The following is a 26,335-nucleotide window of genomic DNA, read 5'->3' as shown; positions in this document are numbered from 1 at the left end:
ACAGACACCCGTTGTCTACACCTTATTCTCGCACTTATCACCCTTGCCTTGTCGTGCTCTGAAACACTTGTGTGTGGGCGCAATACAAATAGAAATATCATACCTCAAACATATTTACTTAATGTGACTGGTTTATCTGGAATGAACTCCGAGCACCACTTTGCTTTTCTATTACCTATTCTATTGTTCACCCGGCTTTGGGCTCTCTTTTCTATAGCATTCTTCTGGGTTCATGCACGGGCCATATAAGCAGTTTGGTCTGTTGTGTGCCTTACTAAATGTAATCCCTCAATGTGTTCTATTTTTATACTGGGAAATCCTTGACCATTCTAGATGTCACTTTTAGCCATTCACTTTAATGTTCCGTGGGTTGCCTGCTTCTTTTGGCCTTATTTGCCTTTGTTACCTTTTTTAATTGTGTGCGTCTGTCTGTCTGCGTGTCGGAAATGAAAGCCAGACACAAAGTTATCATGTTTTTGGTTAAAGATTTATTAACTTAAACAGCTCCAACTCTACTGTAAGAGGAATTTCCCTACCTATTACCAGAAACTAAGAACTGTCTTTGTCAGGATATCGGAAATCAAAAGCTATCCTTGTGCCCAAACGTTCTATCTTGACCCTCACACTACAAACAAAAATAATAAAGTTAAAAGGGAAAATGTCTCTAAACTAGTATTTGCTAAAAGTGTTCATAAATAAATCTATTACCGCACCAACATAAGTTATCCAAGATAACATAACCTTGATTCCTGAACATGGTTCCCTTCCCCTGGATTCTTCAATGGGATGGCAATGTCTCTTGTTCTAACAGTTCTTGGTCTCTCCTTGGCCCACAACCCTCCTGTTTGGTAAAAGGCTGTTTAGCCTTGTAAGTCCTTCTTTAACACAGGTTCTTTCTTTAAGACGTCTTGTAGGTTTGCACTCTGCCTGGTAAACTCCAGTGCCAGGACTTCTCTTATACTTCCAGTTGCCTGGTATCTCTCTTTGCCAGAACCTCTTAAACCCTTCAAACTGCCTGGTTGCCAGGACTTCTCAAGCACTTTCAATTGCCTGGTATTCTTTCTTGCCACGACTTCTCATATGTTTCCAACTGCCTGGTACACGTCCTTGCCATGACTTCTCAAATGCTTGCCCTTTGCCTAGTTTACTCACCTGCCAGGACTTCTTATTTCCATATATGTATATACAGTCTCTATTTACATTCCCATTTTGTATCTTTTCCTTGATTCAGTAATTCTTATGCTTTCAGTGTTCACTTTCAGATTTCCCCATATCGTCATTTCATGCCCTCATATACTGTTTGGGGTTCTTGTCGTTTCTGTTTCAGTGGCATTACAAAGTTCTAATTGTTTTTGGCACGGTCGCCAAAACGCCCTGGCGTCCCCCATCGCGTGGGCTTGCTCATCGACTCTGCCTGGCGTCTTCGGGTCCAGTTTGCGCTTATGCGGCACAGCTCTGCCACTCTCCTTCCACTATGGAGTGCCTTGACGTCTCTCCGCCTTCTCCCGCGGTTCCGCTCGTGCACACCTCATGCCTTCTCGCTTCCAGGTCTCGGTGAAGGTAATGCTGCCGAACGCCCAGGAATAGTCTTGTGGTTCCTGAAGTTTCTACGGCCCTGCTTGCTCTCGCAAACAATTCCTTCCCTCTTTGCTGGCGAGCTCCTTGGCTCTGCCACACTGACTCGTGTCTCCAGCGTCTGTCCGCCTTCAAGGAAGACACGTCTTCTCCTGAGCTCCCTCTCATGGTTTGGTTTCCATTTTTAAATGTACAGCGCACGTGTGATTTTCCAAAACTACTAGCATGATCATTGAGGCTCTTGTTGCTCTGCATCATTGCCTTCATCCTCCTCATCTTAGTACTTCAGTGGTTGTGGCAATTGGAGTCCACTGATCTCAAATGATGCACAGTGCTTGGAGACCTTCTCTCAATGATAACATTTGAAGGATCAGTTCTATATAAAGCGGAATTGAAACTGAAAAAGGTTTTCTTGGAGATTTTCCTTTTCATACCATAGATGTGAGTTTGGTCTAATGGATGTTGGGAAAAGGTTTATCTAGGGAAGAGGCACATGCCAATAAACCAAAAGGTTATTGGGTAGCAGAGGGTCTTTTCAAAGGAAAAATGGGGGATACTGCGCCTCATCCAATGAAGCCATGATATCTCCCCAGTGGTCGTCTCCTCTTATATGATCCTCCCTCATATAGCTGCCCCCAGGGTGTGGATCAGGTAGCAGCTGCTGTCCCCTGGCCACATGGGAGGAAGTTACTGCCAGAGAATCCGTGATGACTCCTTTGGATTCATCACAGGTCCAATTCTACTCCCATTGAGCTCCTTTTCCTGATGCAGTGATGCAAGTACTTGCTTTCTGCTCCCGCCTACAGCAATGCCCTGGAAAGTAGGTTCTTCACACAATGTAGTTTGTCTGGACTGGGTGTTTGTCTTTTAACCAAATGTGTATGGTCTGAACCTATAATCAATCCGCTTGTTCTTGCCATTTTACTTTTGTAAACCAACCTGGAACAGCTCCTTTTTGTGTAAAGTTGATTTGATTTGGAATTTATAGCACGCATATCCTTACGGAACCAAACGGGGAGCCTGCATCTAGGCGCAGATGTGCAATTCCTGTGACCACTTAAAAATATTACCACAGAGGAATAAAATCATTGAAACAAGTGAGTTTTCAGATTTTTTTTTTTTTTTTTTTTAAAAGAGTAACAGAAGATATATTCCGTAATTCAGCTGAAAGTGCATCCCAGAGAGGACCCCTGATAGAGAAGCATCTATCACGCTGAGAAACAAAGTGAGAGGGAGGAACAATCAAATGATTTTCCCCAGTTGAGCGTAGCGCGCAAGATGGCTGATGGAGCTTAATTTTAGAGGCCAGATAGCTGGGTGCCACTCCTTGAGTACACCGATATCGGGCACAATGATATGAATTCAATCTTTTTCCAAACAGGTAGCCAGTGCAGCTTCCTCCGATTGTATAGAAATTGATACCTTTTTTGGCAGATTATATACCAGTCTGACAGTGGCTTTCTTGGCCTCCTGGAGTCGGTGGAACTGGCTCTCTGGTGCTCCCAGAAGAAGAGTGCGGAATCCTGGTCTTTGGATACAGTGGTCTACTTGCACAAGCCTGTGTTTATATGCTTTGTTCATGTTTTGTGTCCAGGTTTCCTCTGCTGCCCAGCGGACTAAGAAGCCCGCCCCACTGCTGTCCTGTAACAGGAAACAAAAGAAGCTTGCGGAGCGTGTCTCTGCAATCCACCTGCAGTTCACGGAGTATTACTTCCCTGACACCTATGGCTTCCCAGGTAAAACTGTTGTTGACAACTCTGTATCTATTTGTTAAATTGTGACTATTTACCCAAAACTGGCAAAATTAAAAGCTTATGCATCCCTCTTTCTCTAAATATCCCTCTTTCCTTACTCGCCTATTTTACATCCTCTTCACCTTTCTGCCTGTCATCCTCCAGTCACTTCCTATTGTCATTTTGTCTGTCTCCTTCCAGTCTCTCTCTTTCCAGTTTCTTTCACGTTCTGGTCTTTCTGTTGGGTACATTTTTCTGTAGTCCAATTGGTATTGAACTCTACAAGGTGTATCCCTTGATGACAAGGCCCCAACTTCTAATATAGGCCTGTACTACCGAAGGTTGGTAGAGTGGCAGAGCAGCAGGCTTAGCGTTGTAGGAGGAATGTGAGCTGTAAATCAGTACAAAGAAATTGGAACATAAATGGATCTAAGGAAACGCACATTTGCAGTTATATTAAAAATAGTGATACATTTGTGTACATACACAAGGCAGTTAAAAACTCAGATGTGCCAACTTGCAACATGAAACTTTCATTTAGGCTATTAAGGGAATAAAGCGGGTTTGTAATGTGCTATATACTTTTCTTACCCACACAGTGACTTCAGTTAAGGTCAGTAAAAGTACTTATTTTAAATCAACCCTGCAGCATTCAAGTTTAGGTAAGTTCAAGAATGTTCAAGAACAATCACAAGTGAGCAATACTAGTAGCAACTCTTTAAGGTTTGGCAGTCTTTTCCCTAACAAGAAAGGAGGTAATCAGTTGAGGTTTTGGGGGGAAACTAACAATGCCCAAGCCAGGAAGTTGAGAAGATTTACTGTTGGGAAACCAGCAATACCCAAGTCAATAGGAAAACGACAATTCTGATGCAAATCTCCTTGGCACAAGTAAGTAACAAGTTAGTTGGTCTTGAAATAAGTTCAGGGTTTAGGAGAAGCCTTCCTGGAGGGGGCAAGCTGTTGGGTCTGGATGACTGAAATTGGGTGAACACCCACACAGCAAAAACAGTGCTCCAAAAGCAAAAGAGCAACACAAACGGCTTCAGGTAAGCTTCCCTTAAGTCCCACAGTACCTTGATAGTGAAGAAGCTGATGAGGCTGGGCATCTGGTTGCACTGCTGCAAACCCAGTCTCCTAGTCCTTGGTCGTGTTTACGGAAGGGGGGCCCTGGAGGGGTTCTGCGGAAGGGGGGGGGCTTGGAGGGGTTCCTGCAGCAGTAGTTGAGAGAGGGACTAAGCAGCACAGAAATCTTCTTACTACAGCATCGGTTTGTGGTTTTGGCGCCTTTTTCTCAGCACCAGTAGCTATCACTGCCAGTTAGAATCATCTTGGTTTCTCAGTCCTGCACACTTTGGTGAGGGGGACTTTGAGCAGAGGATTCGTGCTTCTGGAGGTCTACATAATGCCACCGAAGTTCCAGCGAGATTCGTCAACGGCAAGGCAATGCACTTCAGGGTGGTTGAGGTACCCCGAGTATTGGGATTCTTCAACCCAGGAAGGTTACAGGACATCGGGGTACAACTCAAATTGAAGAGTTTCTTGAGGGTGGTTATGCCTACCAGCCCAGAGGAGGAAGTCGTCCTTGGCGGAGCTCCCGTGTTGATCGTAAAACTGGTCAGGACAGCAGCGGTACTTCAGTGGTGCTTGTGCAGTTACTGGAGGTGCTGCAGGCGTCTCTGGTTGTCTCCTTCGGAGCTTCCGTTCCAGTAGTTGACTCTGCCTTCTGCGCCAAAACACTCTCCTTTTATGCAGGAACCCATTCATTTAGTCCTATGGACCTGTGAATTACCTGGGGTGACTGTCCTAGCAGGACCGCCAGCCACCTAATTCAAACTGGTTCCAGCCAGGCTTACCCTCAAACAAAGGCCTGGGAGGTTTTGGGCTCCAATCTCACTTCCTGCCTTAGCAGACACACTGGAGCCTTGGCAGGCTTCACAAAGGGGGCCCCCGGAAAAAGCAAAAATCCGGACCCACCCCCACCTAGAATGGTAAAGGGCCAACAAAGGACATACACACTGAAAATGGTGATCAAAGAAGACTTGGGCAATTTTGGGAAAATTGTTACCCATGGGTGCTGTACTGCAGCTGTGGACAGAGCTTGTGAGTACCAAACACAGAAATGGTAAAAAGGTATCCACTGCCACCAGCAGTTTGGGTTTGTCTGTCTCTGTAACTATAAAAGTTACAGGCGCAGTGGGAAAGAAGTTACAATGTAGCCCCTCAGCACTCCACATAAGGTGGTGTGGTGTGATCCCCCAAAAAAGAACGGTAAGTACCTTACCAACCTTGAACAGTAGTTCTAAGTAAAAAGTAATAAATAATAGTAAGGGGAGCCCAAGAAACTCCCCAGCAAAACTTCACATAGGGTGCTGTGTGCTGCAATAATGTATTACACATGGCTGTAGTGAAATACATGGAGGAAAGAATGACTCCATTAAAAGAATAAAGCAGCAGAAAAAATAGGGTTCCATCTCAGAGAAAAAGAATGACGAGTAGTGAAAAGTCCAATCACTCACATTAAAGCAAAACAATCCTAGATGTCCAACAAAAGTGCCACAGGTATCTTAGGTTGAGGGGAATTGGCACAAGAAATGAAAATTCTCCCGAACGCTTTCTCCTTCCTTCCTGTCGGTTTGTCTTTCTCATTTCTTACCGTCTGTCTGTCCTGTTATTATTATTGTTTTTTTTTTAATATCTTTATTGGATTTTCAACAAGTAGTGACAAACAAAGGATCGTTGATTAGTCAATGCAATATGCATAATCCCCCCCTCCGAGACCTCGGGTACATCCACCTTATTCTTCTGGACCTTGTGTCGGGCCGGGACTGTCCGTACTGACCGAGGTGCTGTCTTGAGCTGCTGGGTGGAGCAATGGCACTGTTAACGCCACCCAACGGAGTAGTTCATCACTGGAGTCCAGCCTCTGTACCTGAATCGCTGTCTCCCAGGCTGCGGTCTCAGCGGCTATCCATCTTTTGAGGTCACCCCACCAAAGGGCCTCGCTAAGGCCTCCGGCGCTTTTCCATCCCATGGCTATGCGTCTTTTCGCTGTGATGTATATCAAGTCTTTCAGTTTATTTAGGGGCTTATTCTTACTGTTTCACTTATAGCTTCCCAAAATACAGACTGCTGGTTTGTGAATTTCCACTTCAATCTCCGTGTTTGCTACCCTCTCCTTCACCTGGGCCCAGAACCTCTGGACCGTCGGGCAGCCCCAGAACATGTGGGTCATTCCCGCCCTCGGCTCATTGCATTTGCGGCATATCTGGGTTGTGGCTCCTTTGAACCTCGATATGGCGGCAGGTGTAAGGTAGGCCCTGTTGGTAATGTACAGTTGGATGAGTTGGAGACAGGCATTTCTAGAGATTTTTTTATGGTAGTGAGCTATTCTCTCCCATGCTTTGTCCTCATATTCAACGCCCAATTCCCTCTCCCACCTCTCTTTGCATTTAAGTTCATTCTTGGTTGTGCCCTGCAGAAGGACTTCGTATAGTCTGGAGGTTGCGTGGCCCCCCTCAGCAGTGTCCAGCATCGACTCAATGATATCGTTCTCCATGACTTGGTCGGTGGCCTCCGGCCATCTGTCCTTCATGGCCTGTGTCACTGCTCTGTGGAGCAGAAACTGGCTTGTGGGCAGGGCTGTGGACTCGCTGAGGTCAGTGAATGTCATGAGCGCCTGTCCGTAAGTGAGGTCTCCTAATACTGCCGCCCCATAGGGTTCCCACTGGGTGCGTGTTTCCGTGTGTCCCCATGAGAGTTTAGCCATGACTGCTGCAATGGGGATCTGCGGGGAATATGGGTCTGTCACCCCCACTGATTTACAGGCCCGCTTCCAGAGCTGGGATCCAAGTCTAACCAGGTATGGGTAATGTCTCAGAGCCCCCTTGTCAGCCCATAGTAAGTCTCGGAGTAACAGTCGAGGCAGAGCTGGTTGTAGAAGTCGGGTGTCTGAAGTGGTTTCATCTGCCATCCATTGCGTCACATGCCTTAGTTGGCTGGCCAAGTAGTAAAGTTCAAAATTAGGGACCTTCAATCCCCCCCTTTCATAGGGTCTATGGAGAATGTCCAGCGCCACCCTGTGCCTACCTCCCTGCCAGAGGAATCCCCTACAGAGTTTGTTTAGGCCTCTGAAAAAGGAGCGAGGGATGTTGTAGGGGACGTTGGAAAAGCAATGCAGTAAACGGGGGAGTGCCACCATTTTGAGGAGACCCGCCCCGCGACTGAGAGTGGGAGCTTACCCCAAAAATCCATGGACTTTGCAAGGGCATCTTTAGCCCTAACCGTGTTAAGAATGTGTTCGGTGCTAGGGTTACGGTGTATTGGAACACCCAAGTATCTAAAGGATGTCACCTGCCATTGAAGGTCTAGAGGAGGCAGGGATCTGTGCTCCTCTCTATACAATGCAGCAAGGGGATAGAGACAAGACTTGTCTTTTTTGATCTGAATGCCCGTGTGTTTGTGGAAACCATCTAAAGTCTCTAAAATGTAGGGCAGGAGGTGCTCCGGGTTATGCAGGTACAGCAGCATGTCGTCTGCGTACATAGAGACGCGGTGTCTCCCCGTCAAGTTCAATGCCGCCGTCTCCATACTCCTGCCGGAGATATGCAGCTACAGGCTCCGCGGCAATAATATATAGCATAGGGGACAGTGGGCAACCCTGCCGTGTGCCTCTGTAGAGGGGCCATTTCTCAGAGTATGTCTTATTGGTGCGCACTTTGGCAGTGGGATTGGTGTAGACCAATTGGGTGCACTTAAGGAAGGCGGGTTCGATCCCCATCCTAACCATGGTGCATATAACCATTCCCATCTCAACGAATCGAAGGCCTAGGTGGCGTCTGGTGACGCCACAGCATATTTCTGAGGTCCTCGCTCGGTGCTGTATATTATGTGGTGTAACCTGCGCAAGTCTTCGGTGATAGAGTGCCCTGGCACGTAGCCAGTTTGGTCCTGGTGAATCAACCGGGGGATCGCTCTACATAATCTGTTAGCAAGGAGTGCAGTCAGTATTTTGTTATCTACATTTAACATAGATGGTGGTCTATATGACCCACAGTCCGTGCCAGCTTTTCCAGGCTTCAGCAAGGGGATTATTATGGCTTCTCTCATGGAGTCAGGGAGGATACCGCGTTCGTAAGCCTCGTTGTATACCTGTGCTAGCAGTGGGGCAAGGGTCTCCTCATATGACTTATAGAATTCCCCGGGTAGGCCATCCATGCCCGGTGCTTTCCCAGATGGTAAGGATCTAATTATTACTTTCACCTTGTCGGGGGTGATTGGGTCGTCTAGGGCTTCAGCCATTTGTGAATCTGTTTTGGGTAGCTCTGTTGTCCAGGACATCCTTTATCTCGGTGTCAGTGGGGGGCAGGGTCTTTGAGTATAGGTCAGGATAGAACTCGGAAAAGACCGAGTTAATCTCTGCCTGGGTGTGCGCTGTGGTGCCATCAGGTCTGAGTATGTGGCAAATGGGAGTCCTAGGGGTTTCCCTCTTGTAAAGCCAAGCTAAGAGTTTACCGGGTTTATCTCCCAGCATGTGCGTTCTTTCAGTGTGCTTAGCATAACTTAGTTTTCCCAAGGTTTCCCGGTGCGACAGGCAGGTTTGTTGCAGTTTGGTAATTCCCTGTAGATGTTCTGGAGTCGAATCTGTCCTACTCTCCAGCTCCCCCAACTCCCTTTCCACGCCCACCAGGGAATTAGTGATGGACCTCTGGGCGCCTCCACCGCGGCTATCCTCTCTCCCCTCATGACTACCTTGTATGCCTCCCACGCGGTACCGACACATTCAACACTGTCCAGGTTGTTTTGCCAGTATTCATCGGTACTGTCTTTTATGTGTTCGCTAAAGGCTCATTGAGCAGGGCTTCGGCCCGAAGTCTCCACTTGGGAATTGGGGGTCTGGGCGGGTATACCTCCCAGGTGGCCAACATGGGGGAATGGTCTGACAACACCCTTTGCAAATACTGTGCGTCGCTAAACGTGGCTTGCTGCCCCAGACTGACTAGAATATAGTCCAGCCTAGTGTGGACATTGTGGCGGGGAGAAGGAAAATTCTCTTCGCTTAGGGCCCTGTTCCCTCCACAGATCATAGTGACAGCTGGCTTATTAACTTAGACAATATTTTGGGTGGGGGGGTGGGCGGGAGTGTTTGGTATCAGACCTGTCTTTGAGGGGATCTAGGGTGCAGTTATGGTCTGCCCCCCCCCCCCCTCAAATCATAGTGCAATTTACATAAGGGCTCAGTCACAAAGCTGTTCATGCCTCTGACGTTCCACGTCATTACTTTTATTTTTTCAGCCATAGGCGCCGTGGTGTCCGTTGCTCCTCCTCGGCCTCGGTCGAGGTCCTGTTAATGATGTATCTGTCGTGAAGTTATCCTGAGGTCTCAGTGTTTTTTGTTCAAATTTCCCAACGTGGGTGCTAACTCTCTGTTTCTCCCTCCAATTTAATAAACTTCCCAAACATAGAACTGGTCCAGCGAGGTGACCCTCGTTATGACTGTCCCGTTTCCTCTCCTTAGGACCAGGCATGGTCTTCGGGTGCCCTACATGTGGGTAAACGTACCCTGAAAAAGAAACTCCTGGGGGTTGGGGCAGCTCTTGCTTCGGCTTTCCGCATAGTAGGATCATATCAGCCGTTTAATAGGCTAGGTCCTTCTGCTGATACGCAGTTGTATTAAGAAAAGTTCTCCTGCGGTTTTTGGAAGGCGGTTCGATACGGCTTCCGCCTTTTGTCTTCGATGTCGGGTAGTTGCTGTCCGTCGATCCAGTCCCGTGCCTGGCCTGGGGTGTCAAACAGGAGGGCCCTGTTGTTGTGTATCACTTTTAGCCTTGAGGGGTATAGAAGCATGTATCGCAATCCTGCTGCTTTCAATCTGGATTTCGTATGTATGAACTGAGCTCTGCTCCTCTGTACTTGGAAGGTGTAATCGGGATAAATCGCATTCTTGGCAGAGTCCCTCTTGATCTGGCCACCTGATCGTGAATACGCCAAAATGACCTCTCGGTCCCTGTAATTCAGTACTTTTGCTATCATAGGCCTAGGTGGACCGCCTGGTGGTGGTTTCTTAGCAAGTGACCTACGAGCCCTCTCTATGGAGAAGCCTTGCGACAGCTTTTCCGCGCCAATCTCCTGCAGCAGGAGGTTCTCCACGTAGTTCGTGGGATCCGGGCCTTCAATGCCCTCCGGCAGGCCGAGAAGCCGGATGTTGTTGCGGCAAGCCCTCCCTTCTGCCTCCTCCACTCTGTCCTCCAAGTTCTTGACTCTCTGCTGGAGGCCATCTACGTCATGTAGGAGTTGGGTTTTTGCTTCCGTATTTTCGCGTACCTGGGTCTCCAGCGCTTCGGTTCTGCCAGCCAAGGAGCGGACATCCTGACGTAGGAGGCCCAGATCTGTGGCCACGGCGTCGATTTTGTTCACCATTGTTGCTTGGAATGTCTTAATGGCCTCCAGTAGTTTGGTGTTGCTGGGTTCGGCCACCACTACAGCGGGGCCGGTTTCCGTCTCAACAGATGCCGTGTCTGAGGCCTCGGGGTTGGGGAGTCCGTTGGCCGTGAAAGCGTCTATGGTGGTCTGGCGCTGGTTGGACCTAGCCCCCTTCGCCGTCTATTTGTCCAAGCGCGACATTCCCCTGGTTCCGGCTATGTCTGTGGGCTTGGGGCGCTGAGGGCTGTTTCGGCGATGTGCGCTTTCCTTTGTGGCCTTGGGTGAGGCTTGCGGCTTCGAGGTGCGGAGGCCTATGTCGAGCCTATCGTGCATGGTCCCTCGGGTGTCTCGGTGGCCCATGCAACGCCGCCGATGCCCCGTTCGGCAGTTGTGCCACCAAATCGCTTTTCCTCTTCCTCTCACGAGCGGTTGTGCGGGTTTGTAGTTTCGCGGTCTGTTGGGCTGGCGCTGAGCTCCCCGGGCTCAGTGTGTGAGAGCCGCACTCTTGGCTCCTTGCTGAGTGGTTATCCGCGGGCGGCAAAAACAAGTCTTTCGGGCTTACACCCTCGTGTGTGGAGGGTCCTGGAGCTTCATGCAGGCGTCCGCAGCAATCGTGGTGCTTCGCAGGGTCTGTTTAATGTTTCAGAGCCGTAGAAAACAGCTTATAAGTGGCACATCTAGCGAAGCTCGACGAAGTTGCATCCTCTCTATGTGGCGGTTAGCCATGCCCCCCACATTATTATTATTATTATTATTATTATTATTATTATTATTATCGGGATATTAAGCGCGGACCTAGCTTCGGGAAGCAACAGAGCATTTTACAATCAGAGAGAAGGAGAGAAAAAAGAAGTGGGGAGCTAACGGGAGAGGGTGGGTATTTGGCAGCATGGCTGGAAGGACAGTGGGGAGCAGATCACGGAGTCGCAGGTAGGGTGGGAAGTAATGTTGCATTCTCATCACTGTCATTTTTCAGCCCTGGTTACTTTGGCTTTCTCTCTCCATGTGTCTCTTTTTGTCTCTCTTCACCTGGTCCTAGCCAGGGGTTCAACCAACAAATCGAAGCCAAAGGTCAAGGTATTTTATGGTGGCCAATAAAAAATAAGAGATTAGTCTTCACTGTGGGCCACAGATTGAGATCTGTAAAGCACACACAGCTTGGTCAAGCTTTTCTTAGCACAGTGGGTCTGTCCTTCAATGTCTCCCAAAAATGGTGCCTTTTTGTTGGAAAATGTCTCTTAAGCTTATTTAGAATAATTGTCATACGACAAGATGTTCCAACTGTACTTCTGTACTACTTGGCATCACCTTGTCTGGTGTCCTACGATCATCAGTATGCGTGTCAGTCACCAGGCTCTTTAAAAAACATTGGATCCCTTTTGTAGACTCTTCATTGGTTTACTACTTTTCCACTTCTCTAGGACCTGTTGTCTTGGCAGAGGCAGCTGCCGAATTTTGAAAAATATTTGCTTTACCATTGATGCTCATTAAAAAAAAAATAATAATAATGCACCTCCTTCTCCACATTCTCAAATCATAGGCCCGCTCTGAGCGAGCCTCTCCACCAACATGGTGAGTGCACCTTTGATTTTGTGATGAATCACAGAGGACCGCTCACCAGCACGGTGAGCACTATAGGCATCGGATTTACCACCCTTTCCCACAGAGGATTTGGGGATGCAGGGGTACACATCACGCACGCACCCATACACATTTGCTCACATTCACTCTTTCATTCACGCATCCAAGCATACATTTATTTTTTCTTAACTGCTCTGGTCCAGAATCCACTCTACCAGATCCCAAGATGCTTGGGCTCCTGCATTGCATGTACAGGAAGTGGGGAGCGCTTTCTATTTCCTGCACATGCTTGCAGGAGTCTGAGCATCCCCTGAAGTATGCCCAAACAGCTCTTGTTAGAGTAGATTTCCTATTTGATTGAAATTCTCTCCACCCATGAGTCTCCCAGCACTTTTTGCTGGACTTTTATCTTATTTTCCTGAGTTAGTGGGAACCTTTTTCCGCACTCTCATTCTTTTACTCTGCACTTGGGAACCATTTGTATCTCTTTTTGGTACTTTCTAATGTAGTTATGCTTTACTCCCATCTTTTCTAACATTTACATTTTACTATTGCAGCACACAGCACTTTCTGTTGCAGTGTTGCTGGAAGCTCCTTGAACTTTCCTTTTTATTTTACCTTGGTTAACTACTGTTATCAGGGTGGGGGGGGGGACAATGAGATCAGCACACCCCACCTCATGTGGAGTGCTGAGAGTAAACATTGTCTCCTTTTTCTCACTATTGCAGTACAGTTTAGTTACTGTTACATTTTCATCTGACAGGCTGGTGGCAGTGTACATTTTTGCACAACCTTTTGTGAACTTCTACCTCAGGCTGTCTTTGCAGCTGCAGTAGGGGATCAAGGGGGGTCACCATTTGCCTAAAATGGTGGCTGTACCTTTTTTTACAAAAAAACTTTTTTTTGACTGAGACCGACTTAGTATAGGGGTTGGACTTTTAAAGATTGGCTAAGCAGGGGTTAATTGAAATTGCAAGAGCTGCTATAAAGGTTGCTTAGTTGTTTCAGTAGTTGCTCTTACTTTTGTGTTACTTTATATTGATTTAAAATGCCACCTTTTCTTCTGCTGTGATAATCCTGTGGGAATAGTACTTAAGTTACTTATTTCGAATGGATTGTGTCCTCCCACGTATTCCTTATCTTTGATGTATCCATTTCTAGCTTGCTGGCCTCGGAATGTTTTTTTCAGTATAGGGCGCTGCGCTTCGATGTCCCTCGTAGGCCTCGGTATCGACGTCTACGTCCTCCTAGGTATAAATAGTTGCGCGCAGCATCCGTTGCTCGGTTCCATCTTTCCGCGCTTCGTAAGCCTCGGAGACATAATGCTCGGTTCCTCAGTGAATCAAAAAACGTCGACCCGTGTTCAGAGTGTGAAGAATGTCTTTCTATGACAGCGAAAGCCTTGATGGAGCGCAGGGGGAAGCAGGAGAGAGGTAAGACCATTAAATCTGTTAGCCCTTCAAAACTGACCTCTGACGAGTCGAGACCGTCCTCTCCTCGTCGAAAAAGAAAGCACTCGCGTTCGAGGACTCTGAGTGGATCACATCACTTATCCGCGTCGAGACACAATAAGAGGCGCCATAGGTCGCCCTCATCTTCATCCTCCAGTTCCGCAGAAAAAGTTGCTAGCCCCACTAAGTACAGCTGCCCGGCTTAGTGGGAGGAATTTCCTTTAAAAATGTTAAGGGTCTTCGAGAGGGAACGCGGCCTTGCCCCCCTCGGAGATACCTAGAGGTGATACCCGAGGTAAAAAACCCGATAAAAATGAAAGCCATGAGTAGTCTACCTCGGCAAAACCTACTCCTTGAGCGTCATGAACCCTTGAGTAGAGAAAAAGCCTCTTCGACGCATAAGACGTCGACCTTACCTTCGAAGTCCAAAACTGCGTCATCGACGACTTCGTCGAAGGAGAAGTTACCGACGCCTCATGCGCCCACTCCTTCAACGCGTTCACACCTGAGGCATCGAAGTCTCCTTCAAGAACGTTGAGACCGGGGTCGACCCTATCGGAGACATCAAAGAAAAATCCTGAATCCCTCGACATCGAGGTCAGTCTCGAGTACATAGACGCCTTTCACGATTACATCGAGACCTATGGTGTCTACCTCGATGATTTTTGAGTTTTTCTCAGCCAGTGGTGACTAATATAGCCCTCATCACTTGAGAAGCTTCACACCTCTTCCACGCTCTGATTATTTCAGGTCTTTATCTTCCATACATGAAGAGGGGGACGACTCCGATTCAGAAAGGCCTTTTGGTTTAGAACCTATAAGACCTCCTCTACCAGAGGAATTTGTACCAGAAAATGTCAGGCTAAAGGATCTGCAAGAGTCCTTACAGGAGGCCAGTGGTATTGATACCTCTCCAGGGGTAGACTTCAGTAAACCGGAGCCTGGTGACCATGCAGAAGGAAATTATAGGTTACTTATGAACAGGGTAATGGAGTATATGGGGTGGACGAGACCCACACCCGCTTTTGACCAAGATGACCTAACAGACATTTTAGATAAGGGACCTCAAGAAGACCCTATAGTTCCCTTCCATAAAGCCTTGCAGAAAATTGTCCACAAATTGGGAGACTCCGAAAGTAATTCCTGCAGTCAGTAAAAAACTCTGCAAGATATAGGACATCGGCTACAGACCCTCCTTATTTATCTAAACACCCGACTCCAGAGAGCCTAGTAGTCCAAGCTGCAACTTTATCAGGCAGACCATCAGCATGCCCCACAATCCTGCAGGATTGTGACGACAAAGAATTTGACACCATGGCCAAGAATGTCTTTTTGGCATGCAGCATGGCTCTTAAGTCTGCTAACGCCACATGCACGCTGGCAAGATTCATTCAGCCACACCCTTTCGGAGTGTGCTTCATTGGCAGCTGACCTCCTCCCCGAAGAAGAGGAGAGAGACGGTTTCTTGAGCATTATCAAGGACGGGAGGGATGCGATGTGGGAGTCCCTCCAAACCGGTCTCAACTCTGTTGACGGCATCAGCAGAGCCATGGCGGTGAGTGCTACAATCTGCAGATTTGCGTGGTTGCGGAAATCTGGCTTTGCTCCTGATGTGCAATCCAGACTTCTGAATATGCCCTTTGATGGCACCCATCCATTTGGTAAAAAAGCTGATGACAATTTGGAGAAGTTGCAAACTTCCAGAGCAGCGGAAAAATCCCTTGGAGCTGCAATTCGACAAACTCCAAACTGACCCACGGGTACACCCCAGAGGGATAGGTCCTTTCACTTTTACTCCGCTTTCGGAAAAAGGCAGAGGACAACCAGCTTAAAGAGGCCAGAGACGATTCCCCCCTGGTGGATGGGGCAAAGGTACCAAGTCCGCATTCGCAGGTGCTCCCTTGCCTTCAGCATTTGCTTCAGCTGCCCCAAAACCCCTCTGAGGTCTTACTACACAAGACACCAGTAGGAGGCAGGTTAACTCAACATCTGACAGTATGGCAGGCTATTACTTCAGATGCTTGGGCATTGGAGACAGTTGGCCAAGGTTACTGCCTGCCTTTCCTACACACTCCTCAGTTATCCACCATCCACCGGAGAACAACTCTTTGATGTTTCCAGAACCTCTCCTTATGCAGGAGATTTTGGACCTGCTAGAGAAAGGTGCTATAGAACCTTTACCTGCAGCGGAGAGGAACAAGGGTTGGTACTCCCCATATTTCCTAATTCCGAAAAAGGATGGAGGTATGAGACCTATCTTGGACTTATGAGAATTGAACAAATTCCCCAGGAAAGACAATTTTAAGATGGTAACCCTTTCTCAGATCCTTCAGGCACTCCAGCTCCAGGATTGGTTGGTATCTCTGGACCTTCAGGATGCTTACTTTCATGTGCCAATCCATCTTGAGCACAGAAAGTACCTAAGGTTCGCCATTGTCAGCTCTCGCTATCAATTTCGGGTTCTGCCATTTGGTCTTAAATCCACCCTGAGGGTTTTCACCAAGCTAATGGCGGTTGTGGCAGCAATTCTCAGTAGGGGAGGGATTCATATCTGGTATACACGCATTTCACTGCGGTATTTTTCATCGCGTTTTTTCATCGCCGTTTTTATTTCATAATTTTTTTTAAAAAAAATATGAAAACAAATATATGGTTGTGGGTGTAAGGGAATAAAAAAAGGGGGGGCTTGGGTGGGTAATACCGCAGCGAAATAACGTAGAACCTTCATATCCACCCCTACCTGGACGACTGGTTGAACAGAGCAGTGTCCCCGGAACAAGCTCGATCATCTGGATTATGTTTGCCACTTCCTCCACAAACTGGGCTTCTCCCTCAACTTCAAGAAGTCCCATATGATACATCACAGAAACTCCAGTTTATTGGAGCAGTCCTGAACACATCCTTGGGGGGGGAGGGAGCCTCGCCACCAGAGGTGAGGGCTCAGAAGATTCTACAGATGGTGACCAAATTTCAGAATGACCAGCATCTGCCGACCTTGTTTTTTTAATTTTTATTTTTTAGGTTGCTCGGGCCTCATGGCATCCTGCATTTTTCTAGTGCCAGAGGCTCGCCTGGAAATGAGGTCTCTCCAGTGGGCTCTAAGGATCCAATGGTCGCAATTCTCAGGAAAGATGTCAAATCTCCTACAAATTCCGAACAGAGTCGCACAGGACCTTCAGTGGTGGGCCTGTCGGGAGAACATCTTGAAAGGAGAACCGTTTTGGCAACCATGGCCAGAGATAACAGGGGTGACGGACGCCTCACTCACGGGGTGGGGAGCCCATGCCAACGATTTCACCATCAGCGGTCTTAACTACACATCAACCTATTGGAGCTGAGAGCAATCAGGCTAGCACTGAAAACTTTCCTGCCATCAGTACAGGGAAAAGAATTTCTGATAATGATGGACAACACAGTGGCCATGCACTACCTCAACAAAAGAGGAGGCGCAGGGTCACTGCCGCTTTACAGAGAAGCAATGCAGCTCTGGTTCTGGCCAATTTGAAAAGGAATCTCTATCAGCAATTCACCTAGCCGGAGAGAACACGGCGGCGGACGCTCTAAGCAGGCAGACCAGTCTCCCACGAGTGAGAACTAGCTCAGGAAGTCCTTCAAAAGATCTTCTCCCTTTTGGGGAACCCCTCAGGTGGATATGTTCGCAACAAGTCTCAACGGGAAATGCAAACAGTACTGCTCCAGGGAATTTCCCCCAAGAGGAGCTCTAGGAGATGTGTTTGTGGTGGACTGGGAGTTTCCACTTCTATATGCGTTTCCTCCAGTCCCTGTCATTCCTGCTTTAATAAGGAGGTTGCGAAGATTCCGGAAAACCATAATCCTAATTGCCCCGGACTGGGCCAGGAGAACATGAAGCCAGATCTAGATATATCCATCTGTCCTCCGATTCGTCTTCCACAAAGAGAGGATCTTCACTCACGAGAGGAGGGTCAGGTTCTCCATCTGGATATCAGAACTTTCAACCTACACGCATGGTTTCTGAAAGGTTGAGATACAAAGATTGGGACCTCCTGGATGACGTAATGGAGGTGTTGCTTCCGACCAGAAAGCTTTTTTAAGGCAATTAAGGGTTACATCGCCGCACTATCAATTTTCAAAACACACAGCTGAGGAACCCTCATATTTTAAGATGCTGTTAGTCATTCAATTTATGAAAGGGTTGACCAATGTCTACCCTCCAACTCCTTTTCAAGTTCCCCTGTAGGACTTAAATCTAGTTCTAAAATGTCTAATGGGCACTCCCTTTTGAACCCCTCCATTGCTGCCCATTAAGATGTATCACTCTCAAAACTGTTTTCCTAGTGGCTGTAACTTCTGCCAGAAGAGTGAGCAAACAACAAGCTTTATCTCTCAAATCTCCACATACTATCTCCCACAAGGATGAAGTAGTTATTCAGGTGAAGCCAAATTTCCTCCCAAAGGTGTTAGAATTTCATATTATGCAGAAGATAACATTCCCTTCATTTTACCCTCCTCATCCGGGGAAAGGGTAAGAAAGGTTGCACAGACTTGAGCCAAAGCGTGCTTTGAGTTTCTACATCAGCAGACTTGCAAGACTTAGACAAGCAGACCAATTGTTTGTGGGCTATGCAGGACGTAAACTAGGCCTAGCCATCCCCAAACAAACCATCTCAAGATGGATAATTCTAACTATCCTAGAATGCTATATATTGGCAGGGAAAGAACCCCCCCCCCCTCAGCATTTGAGGGCTCATTCAACCAGGGGTATCGCAGCTTCGTCAGCTCTCCAGAGGGGAGTTCCAATAAAAGACATCTGTGCAGCTGCCACATGGTCGTCTGCACATACCTTTACCAGATTCTATAGTCTAGATTCCTCCACTAGCCAAGAAACAAAATTTCAAAAAGCTGTATTGCACTCTGTACACTTAAACCATACTAATTTTTACTTCCGCCTCCTGTACACATTACTGCTTTGGGAGTCTATGAAAGATAAGGAATATGTGGGAGGACACAATCCATTCGAAGAAGAAGTTACTTGCCAACTGTAACATTCTTTCGACTGGATGTTCCTTCCACTTATTCCTTATCGCCCCTCCCATCCTTCCCTTCAGTAAAATCTCCCTTGTAGGTGCAGCCTGCGCTCCCTCAAAGGTAGTAACCATTTCATCCTGTACAAAACACTAAACAGAACTGAGCAACATACGCTGCGTGTGACTATTTATACCTATGATGACACTGACGTCGATACGGAGGCCTCCAAGGGACATCGACGCGCAGTGCCCTCTACTGAAAAAAAGATTGAGGCCAGCAAGCTGGAAATGGATCAATCAAAGATAAGGAATACGTGGGAGGAACATACAGTTGAAAGAACATTACAGTTGGTAAGTAACTTGTTCTTCTATAGCCTTAGTGTATATGAAATAAATGACTATTTTCTTACATAACTGTTAGTGTTTCGTTGAACTGATTGTATGTTTGAAGTACTGTCTGCCTCACTACAGCCCTTCGCCCCCCTAGACTAAGCCTAGCTGCTCAGCCCTGGCTACCAAACCTTTTGGTAGTTCAGGAAGGGGTACAACCCTGTCACCGAATGTGGGTTTTTGCCAAGTTCTGTCACAGACAGCAACTTGTGTGAAACTCCTTAACAACTCTGAATGTGCAGAGATGCGCAGTAGCGCCTCTTTGCACTTTCATAGCTGCAGCACCACAGGCAGCATCCCCAATGGGTCATGCAAGGCTTGGGAAACAAAACTTCCCTGGCCTTGCATGGACATTTGCGCATGCGCGCTGTGATATGAAATGTCAAAGATAAACCGTTTCCCTTTGGCAGTTCTAGCAGCCCAGGAAGCACTACCTCAGCAGCAACAAGCACCCGAGAGTGCTCAGTGGTGGCTTGTTCATAATGGGGTGGGTTAATGCCCCGTCGCCCATTATGGATGAGCCGCCACTGGGTCTTGGCCTGTTGCCTCCTGTCTCGGCCCAGTCCTTTGTTAGTTAAGATTTCTTTTTTTTTTTTAAACAGTCATTTTTAATTACCATTTATATCAATGACATCTAACAAGAACACCAAACAACAACCTGATCCCCCTAACCCCTTCCCGGCCACCCTATCCCTAACCCAAGTTGCACAAATGGTTACCACAGTTAGACACTTGCAAGGAGGAAAAATACATCCCAGATCGATTCACTTCTCAGTTTACAATTAGTTATTTGTTTCCCAGGTCCAAAAAAAGAGAAAAAAAATATTTCGGCTCATCAGCAGCACAACCCCTTTCATCCATTCCGACATGCTGTCCAATCAACCCGCCCATTATATTGAACAAAGTTTTAACCGAAAATCTGGAAGTTATTAGTTTCCCTCTTAAGTCTCATGGACGGCACTTGGGCAATCCAGCGGCCCTTCCTGCTCCGCCACATAATGCCTGAACATGGCCCAGTAGTCCGAAGGTCTGCCAGTTGGAGGTAGTGTTTGACTGCTTCACGCTTCTCACATCTGGACATTGAGGAGATCCATTCAGGGAAGGCAGGAGTTCTTTTCGCACCCAAAGTTTTAGCAATTAACGATCTTGTTATTATCGAGGCCATGCCCATGACTCTTCTCACTTCTGGATCCAGATTCTACCAGGGCTAACAACCACACTGCCGGAGAGTGAGAGATTGGTGCGTTTAGTGTAGTAGCCATCATCTGCTTAATCCTATTCCATAGTGTCTGCACTGGGGAACACACCCAAGCCACGTGGTAAAAATCTGCTGGTGACTGCCCGCAGTGCTTATAGCTGGGGGACCTGTCCGGGTAAAAGTTGTTTAGGCGAGCTGGAGAGTAATACATTTGGTGTATATACTTAGTGTATCAAACGCAACCTGTTATTCATAGATATTTGCTTAGTTTGCGCGCACACCGTGTCCCATTGAGCCTCTGATAATATGAAGCCCAGGCTTTCCTCCCACCTATTCCTATATTGGCTCCCGGGGTGAGAGGGCGTGTTAGTGCGTACTATTTTATATATCGTGGAGATCAATTTACTTTTATGTTGCGGGACGGCGATGTACGTTAAGACCAGAGAGATGGTCGGGGCTATTGGGAAGGTTGGCCATTTGGAGTGCATCGTTTACCTAAGTCGTCTATATTAGAGGAACATTGTTATAGGTGTCCACGCCCCTCTCACTTTAAGTTCGTCCCAGGTTATGAATCTACCCTCCACCACTAGATCCCCATCATGAGTATGAGGAGTTTCCTAAAGTGTTAACAAAACGTTTCCTCCTGGGTGAGTGGGATGCCCCAAACGTGATAAATAGCCATGTCTGGAGAGTACCATTGATCTAGGCCTATTCTAGCCACCAAGTAATCCAATGCTTTAAGCGTGGCTGCGATCGGCTGTACTGTTTAAGATTTTAACCGTAGTGCTAAATATACCTCACTTGTGAGAACCCCAGAACCTTTTGCTTTACTGGAGGATTATTTTTCCCTATACCTCAGTGAGTGTGAACCTTTTTCCACACTCACAGATCCTTTTACTCTTTTTATGGGTGTCATTTTGAAGACTCTCCATAGTGTCCTTTTAATTGTATTCCCTTTGACAACCTTTGGTATATACCTTTTTATTGTTCCAGGGTTGCCCTGTGGGCTCCCCTTTTACTTTCTCTGGCTAACCTTGTCAGAACTACAGTTCCCAAGGCTAGAAAGGATATTTGTATCCCTTCTACATTTTGTTCGGGGAAAACCAGAACACGCCCCCCCCTACCTTGTGTAGTGCTGAGGATCCCCTTTCTCGCTGACACTAACGATTCTGTTACAGGGACAAGCTTACCTTTAATGGCTGGTGGCAGTGAACCTTTTTACAAATTCAGTGCACCTTTACCGTGGGCTGTTTACACAGCTGAGGTAACGGCACCCATGGGAGCCCATTTTACCAAAATGCCTGCGTCGTCTTTTTTACCATTTTAGTGTTGCTTGTCCTTTTTTGGCTCTTCCCATGTCCTCCAGGGTGGGAAAATCCTTAGGTCAATTTTATCTTTGACGGGAGATCTCGGTCAAGCCCGTCCATGCTCCAGAGTGTCTGTGTAGACAGGAAGCGAGGGAGGAATCCAAAACTATACAGCCTTTTGTCTTCCACCTTGCCTGGGAGAATCCAGTTCAAACTGGGAGGTTGGCTGTCCTAAAAGAACTGCCAACCCCCCAAGTTTGAAAGTCCGGTCCAGGAAGCTGAAGAGGTAGTCGACCACTGGACCTGAATTTGAAGAGGAAGATGATGAAAAAGCGGCTGAGACTATTTCCAGCGACCAGAGAGCCTGCTGTTACCGTTCCTTCAAAGCGACCTGGGGACTCTGAAAGCGACAACCTCGACCCATAGGCTGGCGAGATCCACCAAACTCAAGAAGACCTGCATTTTTAGCATGACGTGCTGCGACCTTGCTGGGCTGCAACACCCCAATACCCTGGGACCTCGAGCCAGTGTGAAGTGCAGTCTTCTGTTTTCCAAATCAAGCTGAAACTTTGGCATCCTGCTGGACCTCCGGAGATGTGAATCGAGTCCGAAATGTTACCCCACCAGACAGCTGGGGTATTTACTTACCTTAAGCCTTTGTGATTCCTGTGTAGCTTTGGGGTGTTTCCAGTGATTGGGAGTCCTCTCATCCAGGTGGCCCAGGCCCTCTGCTGGAATCCTCCTAGGGTGTTTTCTCAGAGGTCCCTGGACCCTAACTAACTCTAAAGTGAACTACTTACTTGTTTGAACAGTCTTCCACAGGAACTCTGACTTTTCTGCAACTGAACCCTATCTCACGCTGCCTACAGCTAGCTCCTAGACGACTAGCATCCGTCTTCCGCCTCTTGAGTGAACTCATGCACTAGCTTAGGGAAGTACTGGATAAGTAAAGGAGTGTCTTGAAAAGCATAACAAGTGTTTAAAAAGTGTACTTATTGTGAAAGTTAGTTGGCACTGTAACTGAGAGTGAGCAGTTACAAAAGTTCTTATTTACCTTGAATGTGTGTTGTGCCATTCTGAAAAGTGCATATATAAGCTTAAATTACCCCCTGGGGAATTGGTTGTGCCTCTTTCCCTAAGGTAATGCTGTTGGAACTATTTCTTTCAGAGAATAGGTCTATACGTTTCCCAACTGGATCTTGCTTCCCTGACTTTCTCTTACCCTCTCTAGAATAAGTCTGCCTTAGATTATACTTACCTTTTAAGTTGCTGATAGCTCCTTTAAAAGGTATATGGGTTTTACTTAACTTGAATAATTGTGAGCCCTTCTAAAATAAGTTAGAAAGTTATTGCGTACCTCAATTTTTGTGTTCCACTGATCTGAAAAGCAACTTTAATAGAATATTACAACATTAGGTTTTACCTGCCTAGAATAGCTGTGTGCCATTCTTAGTCTTCTTTGGGTGTAGCTGACCTTGGTCTGCCTGGTGCAATCTGTAATTGTATATTACACCAAAAGGTCTTACTCAACTATTATAACTGTGTTATCCTGAATAATTGTTCTTGGTAAATGCTGTTCCTTGAATCTGTGTTCCACTATCAGAAAAGTATCCGGGTAAGCGGGTTGGTTGATTATGCGATTCCTTAACTGTCACTCATTACTGACCCGCTGTACTACCCTTGACTTACTGTAAAGTAATCTACAAGTAACTTCTGGTTTTACTACCCATGAATAGGTTTGGCCTATACTTAATGTGTATGATAAGGTCTGACTTTCCTAGAATTACTGTTTGGCATTAAGAAGATGGTTTTAGCTTTGGTCTGTGTACCTTCAAGCATTGTGTTGTGTTTTTATAATATGTTTATGACTCTGACAAAGTACTTACCCCAAGACTTAACTTGGCCTAATTATATTTATAATAAACCTTTATTTTGTACAATACTTTTGGTTGCAAGTGTTTCTGTTGAACCCTTGGTATACTACATGTTGTTTGTACCTTCCTACAGCCCTCTCCCTCCTAAGATAAGCCTAGCTGCTCTGTCTACGCTACCCTTTACTCGGGTGGTACAGCCTTATACTAAGAGTGGAGTCTTGTACTGTCTCAGTTGTATGGTTTTACTAAACCCTTAGTTGGACTTCAGAAAAGCGACCCTAACATCCTTGAACACCTCCTCACTGTTTTCTCTTTCCTTCTTTCTGCTCACTGCCTTTTCTAATTCTGCCTCATTCACTTTTTTCCAGCTCCGCTTTCCACCATTTTCTAGACTCTTCCACTCGCCACCCCCCTCTGCTTTTCTTTCTCCCTTGTCCCCCCACTCATTCCTGCTCTGATTTCTCTCCCTTGTCTTTAGCTCTGGTTCATTCCCCCCCTCTGTTGCTTCCCTCTTCTCTACTCCCTGTCTTGCCGGTTCTCCCCCTTCCATGCCGCGTTTCACCTCTATTCTTGACCTCTCACATTCTCCTTTCAGCCCCATTCTTTCATCCCTTTTTTCCGCTTTGTCTCGCCACTTTCCATTCTCCCTCCACCTCCTCCCGTCCTCTCTTCGTCCTCCTTTCCCAGCCCTCTGTCATGTGCGCCTTGCCTCCTCGGTGTGTGTCTATCTCTCTCTGCTGTCTCGCATTCACACTTTTCACTATCCTACTTCTACCCCACACTCCCACCTCCACATCCTGTCCCACCCCATTCTTTCATTTTGCCCCCTCCCCTATGCATCACTCGTACTGCCTGCACTGTCCCTTCACTGAAACTGCTTCACTTTATTTCTGCTTTTTCTATCCTTGTTTGCATGTCTCTCGCCAGAGTATGCTTATACTTTCTCCTGCCTTGCAGTGCCCAGCCCCAATCTTTACATGCAACTAAACGGCCTGACCCTCACAGTGGACCCCACCAGCCTTCTATGGCTAAACATCTTCTGCCTGGATCTTTACCGCAGTCTGGAGCAGTTCAAAGAAATCTACCAACTGCAGGACCTGGGGAAGAGTGATGAGCATGTGGCAGTGCGCCTAGACGGCACTGGCCTGAAGGTATGGCATCATGCAGGCAGAATATGCTTCACTCTCTCTCCTGTTACATAGTTTGCACCAAAGAGATTGGAAACAGTTGGCTTTAGTGCAGTGGAAGGTACGTATGTTCACAATGTTGAATCTTTAATACATTTTGCTCACAGGGTGTGACCTCCTACTCCCCAAAAAGTCCTATGGTACGAGTTTGACATGGTCACTAACTAATTGTTCAGATGGATTTTCAGAACCAGCCCCAACACTTGGGTCTAGCCAAACATGGTCAGGTAGGTGGTAGAGTACTGAGGCTTAGACTTCAGGAATTGTTTGGGAGGTGTAATGGTACAATTACACACACAGAGCTCTCAAATAAAACAGATTATACAGGAACTATACAAAAACACAATTTGGCCTGAAATTCTGTTGTCTATTCGCTTGGGTCGTTTCTTCCCCTCGGGGCTTGGCAGGACTTCAGCGTTAGTTCCAGCAGGTGCCAGTCCAGTCGGTACCGGCCAACCACTTCATGTGGTTGCATCTCTATTCCGGTCAGCAGGCCCAAGCTACTTCAGCTCCGGCCTTGATGCAGGCAGCGGCTCTGCGCTTTCTCGCTCCTCCACTCTCCATGCTGTGTGTGGTGCTGCAGGCTTGTGTCTCTATCGTCAGTCAATGCGGCTCTCTACTTCGTCAGTCTCACGCAAACTTTATGTTCCTCGCAATTAGCTCACACAATCCATTGGTCCTGCGCTTCATGCAAGGATGGCAAGAGTAAAGGGTCAGAAACTAACCACTTCTCTAGGGTTATTTACACAGTTGTCTCTTGCAATCCCCATATGACCAACAAAGATATCAACTTTCTTCACTCAAGGCAGGGTAACACATCACCCCTTTTCGGGATTTCTTGTTCTCTAATGGGGTGGTGTCACCAACAGTGGGACCCTGTTTGTCCTGGCCCCCTGGGTGTTAAGCTAGGAAGGCTCCCCTCCCTAGCCCCAAAGGGGGTAGCTCCCCCTTGGGATGAGGGGATGCATTCCCTGGATTTGTCACAGGATACAAAGTACACTTCCCTCACTTCAATGGAAGGTGATGTTTGTAGCTTAAAAACAAGTCCTCTTGCAATGGGAGAAGGTCTCCCCGCACTGGTAGCTTTGGGGACCGGCCAGTAACCCCCTCAACTGATGAGCTAAGCCAGAAAGGTCAAGCAAAAGGTGTTACTTGCCTCAGTCAGAACCGGAATCTGACAATAGTAAAAGGTTGATGTTGATGAAGGAAAAGTTGCAAAAAGAAATCTATCCTAAAGGGCAGTAAAACAATATGACATGTTACTAATCACCTTTTGATGTATGTTAGAAAGAAGATACTTTATTGTACAGTTACAGAAAACAGTCAAGTCTTCAAAGATAGACAATGAAAAGATATAGGACCACCATATATTAAGTGTCCTCACTCCCCAAATCATACCAATTAAATATCAAGTCAGTAAATATTGTTGTCTTTTACTCTTAAAGCTGAAAACAGAATCTACATGGACTATGAACACTCAGCAAAATCTGTGAAAGAATTGAGGACAATTAGAACAGCTATGCGCCCAAATTATTACAAAGTAGTAACATCAAGTCATTTACCCATTGGATTATGAAAGGTTGAGCATTGCATGGCCTTGATGAGTTTTCTTCA

At 46.9% G+C, this 26,335-nt stretch overlaps 1 protein-coding gene across 2 annotated transcripts in view; it reads left to right on the top strand.

Annotated features, from left to right (window-relative positions):
• Positions 1-26,335, top strand: part of BLTP3A (bridge-like lipid transfer protein family member 3A) — a 538,966-nt gene that overhangs the window by 293,804 nt on the left and 218,827 nt on the right. For both annotated transcript variants that reach the window (XM_069633498.1, XM_069633499.1), the window contains exons 12-13: positions 3,170-3,311; positions 24,492-24,685. In XM_069633498.1, the coding sequence (XP_069489599.1) occupies positions 3,170-3,311; positions 24,492-24,685 (336 nt within the window). The remainder of the gene's footprint in view (positions 1-3,169; positions 3,312-24,491; positions 24,686-26,335) is intronic.

Source organism: Ambystoma mexicanum, chromosome 13, assembly GCF_040938575.1.
Source record: "Ambystoma mexicanum isolate Mex_15411 chromosome 13, UKY_AmexF1_1, whole genome shotgun sequence".
NCBI classification, from domain to species: Eukaryota; Metazoa; Chordata; class Amphibia; order Caudata; family Ambystomatidae; genus Ambystoma; species Ambystoma mexicanum.
The sequence above is the reverse complement of the archived record's forward strand: the minus strand, read 5'-3'. Positions and strand labels throughout refer to the sequence as shown.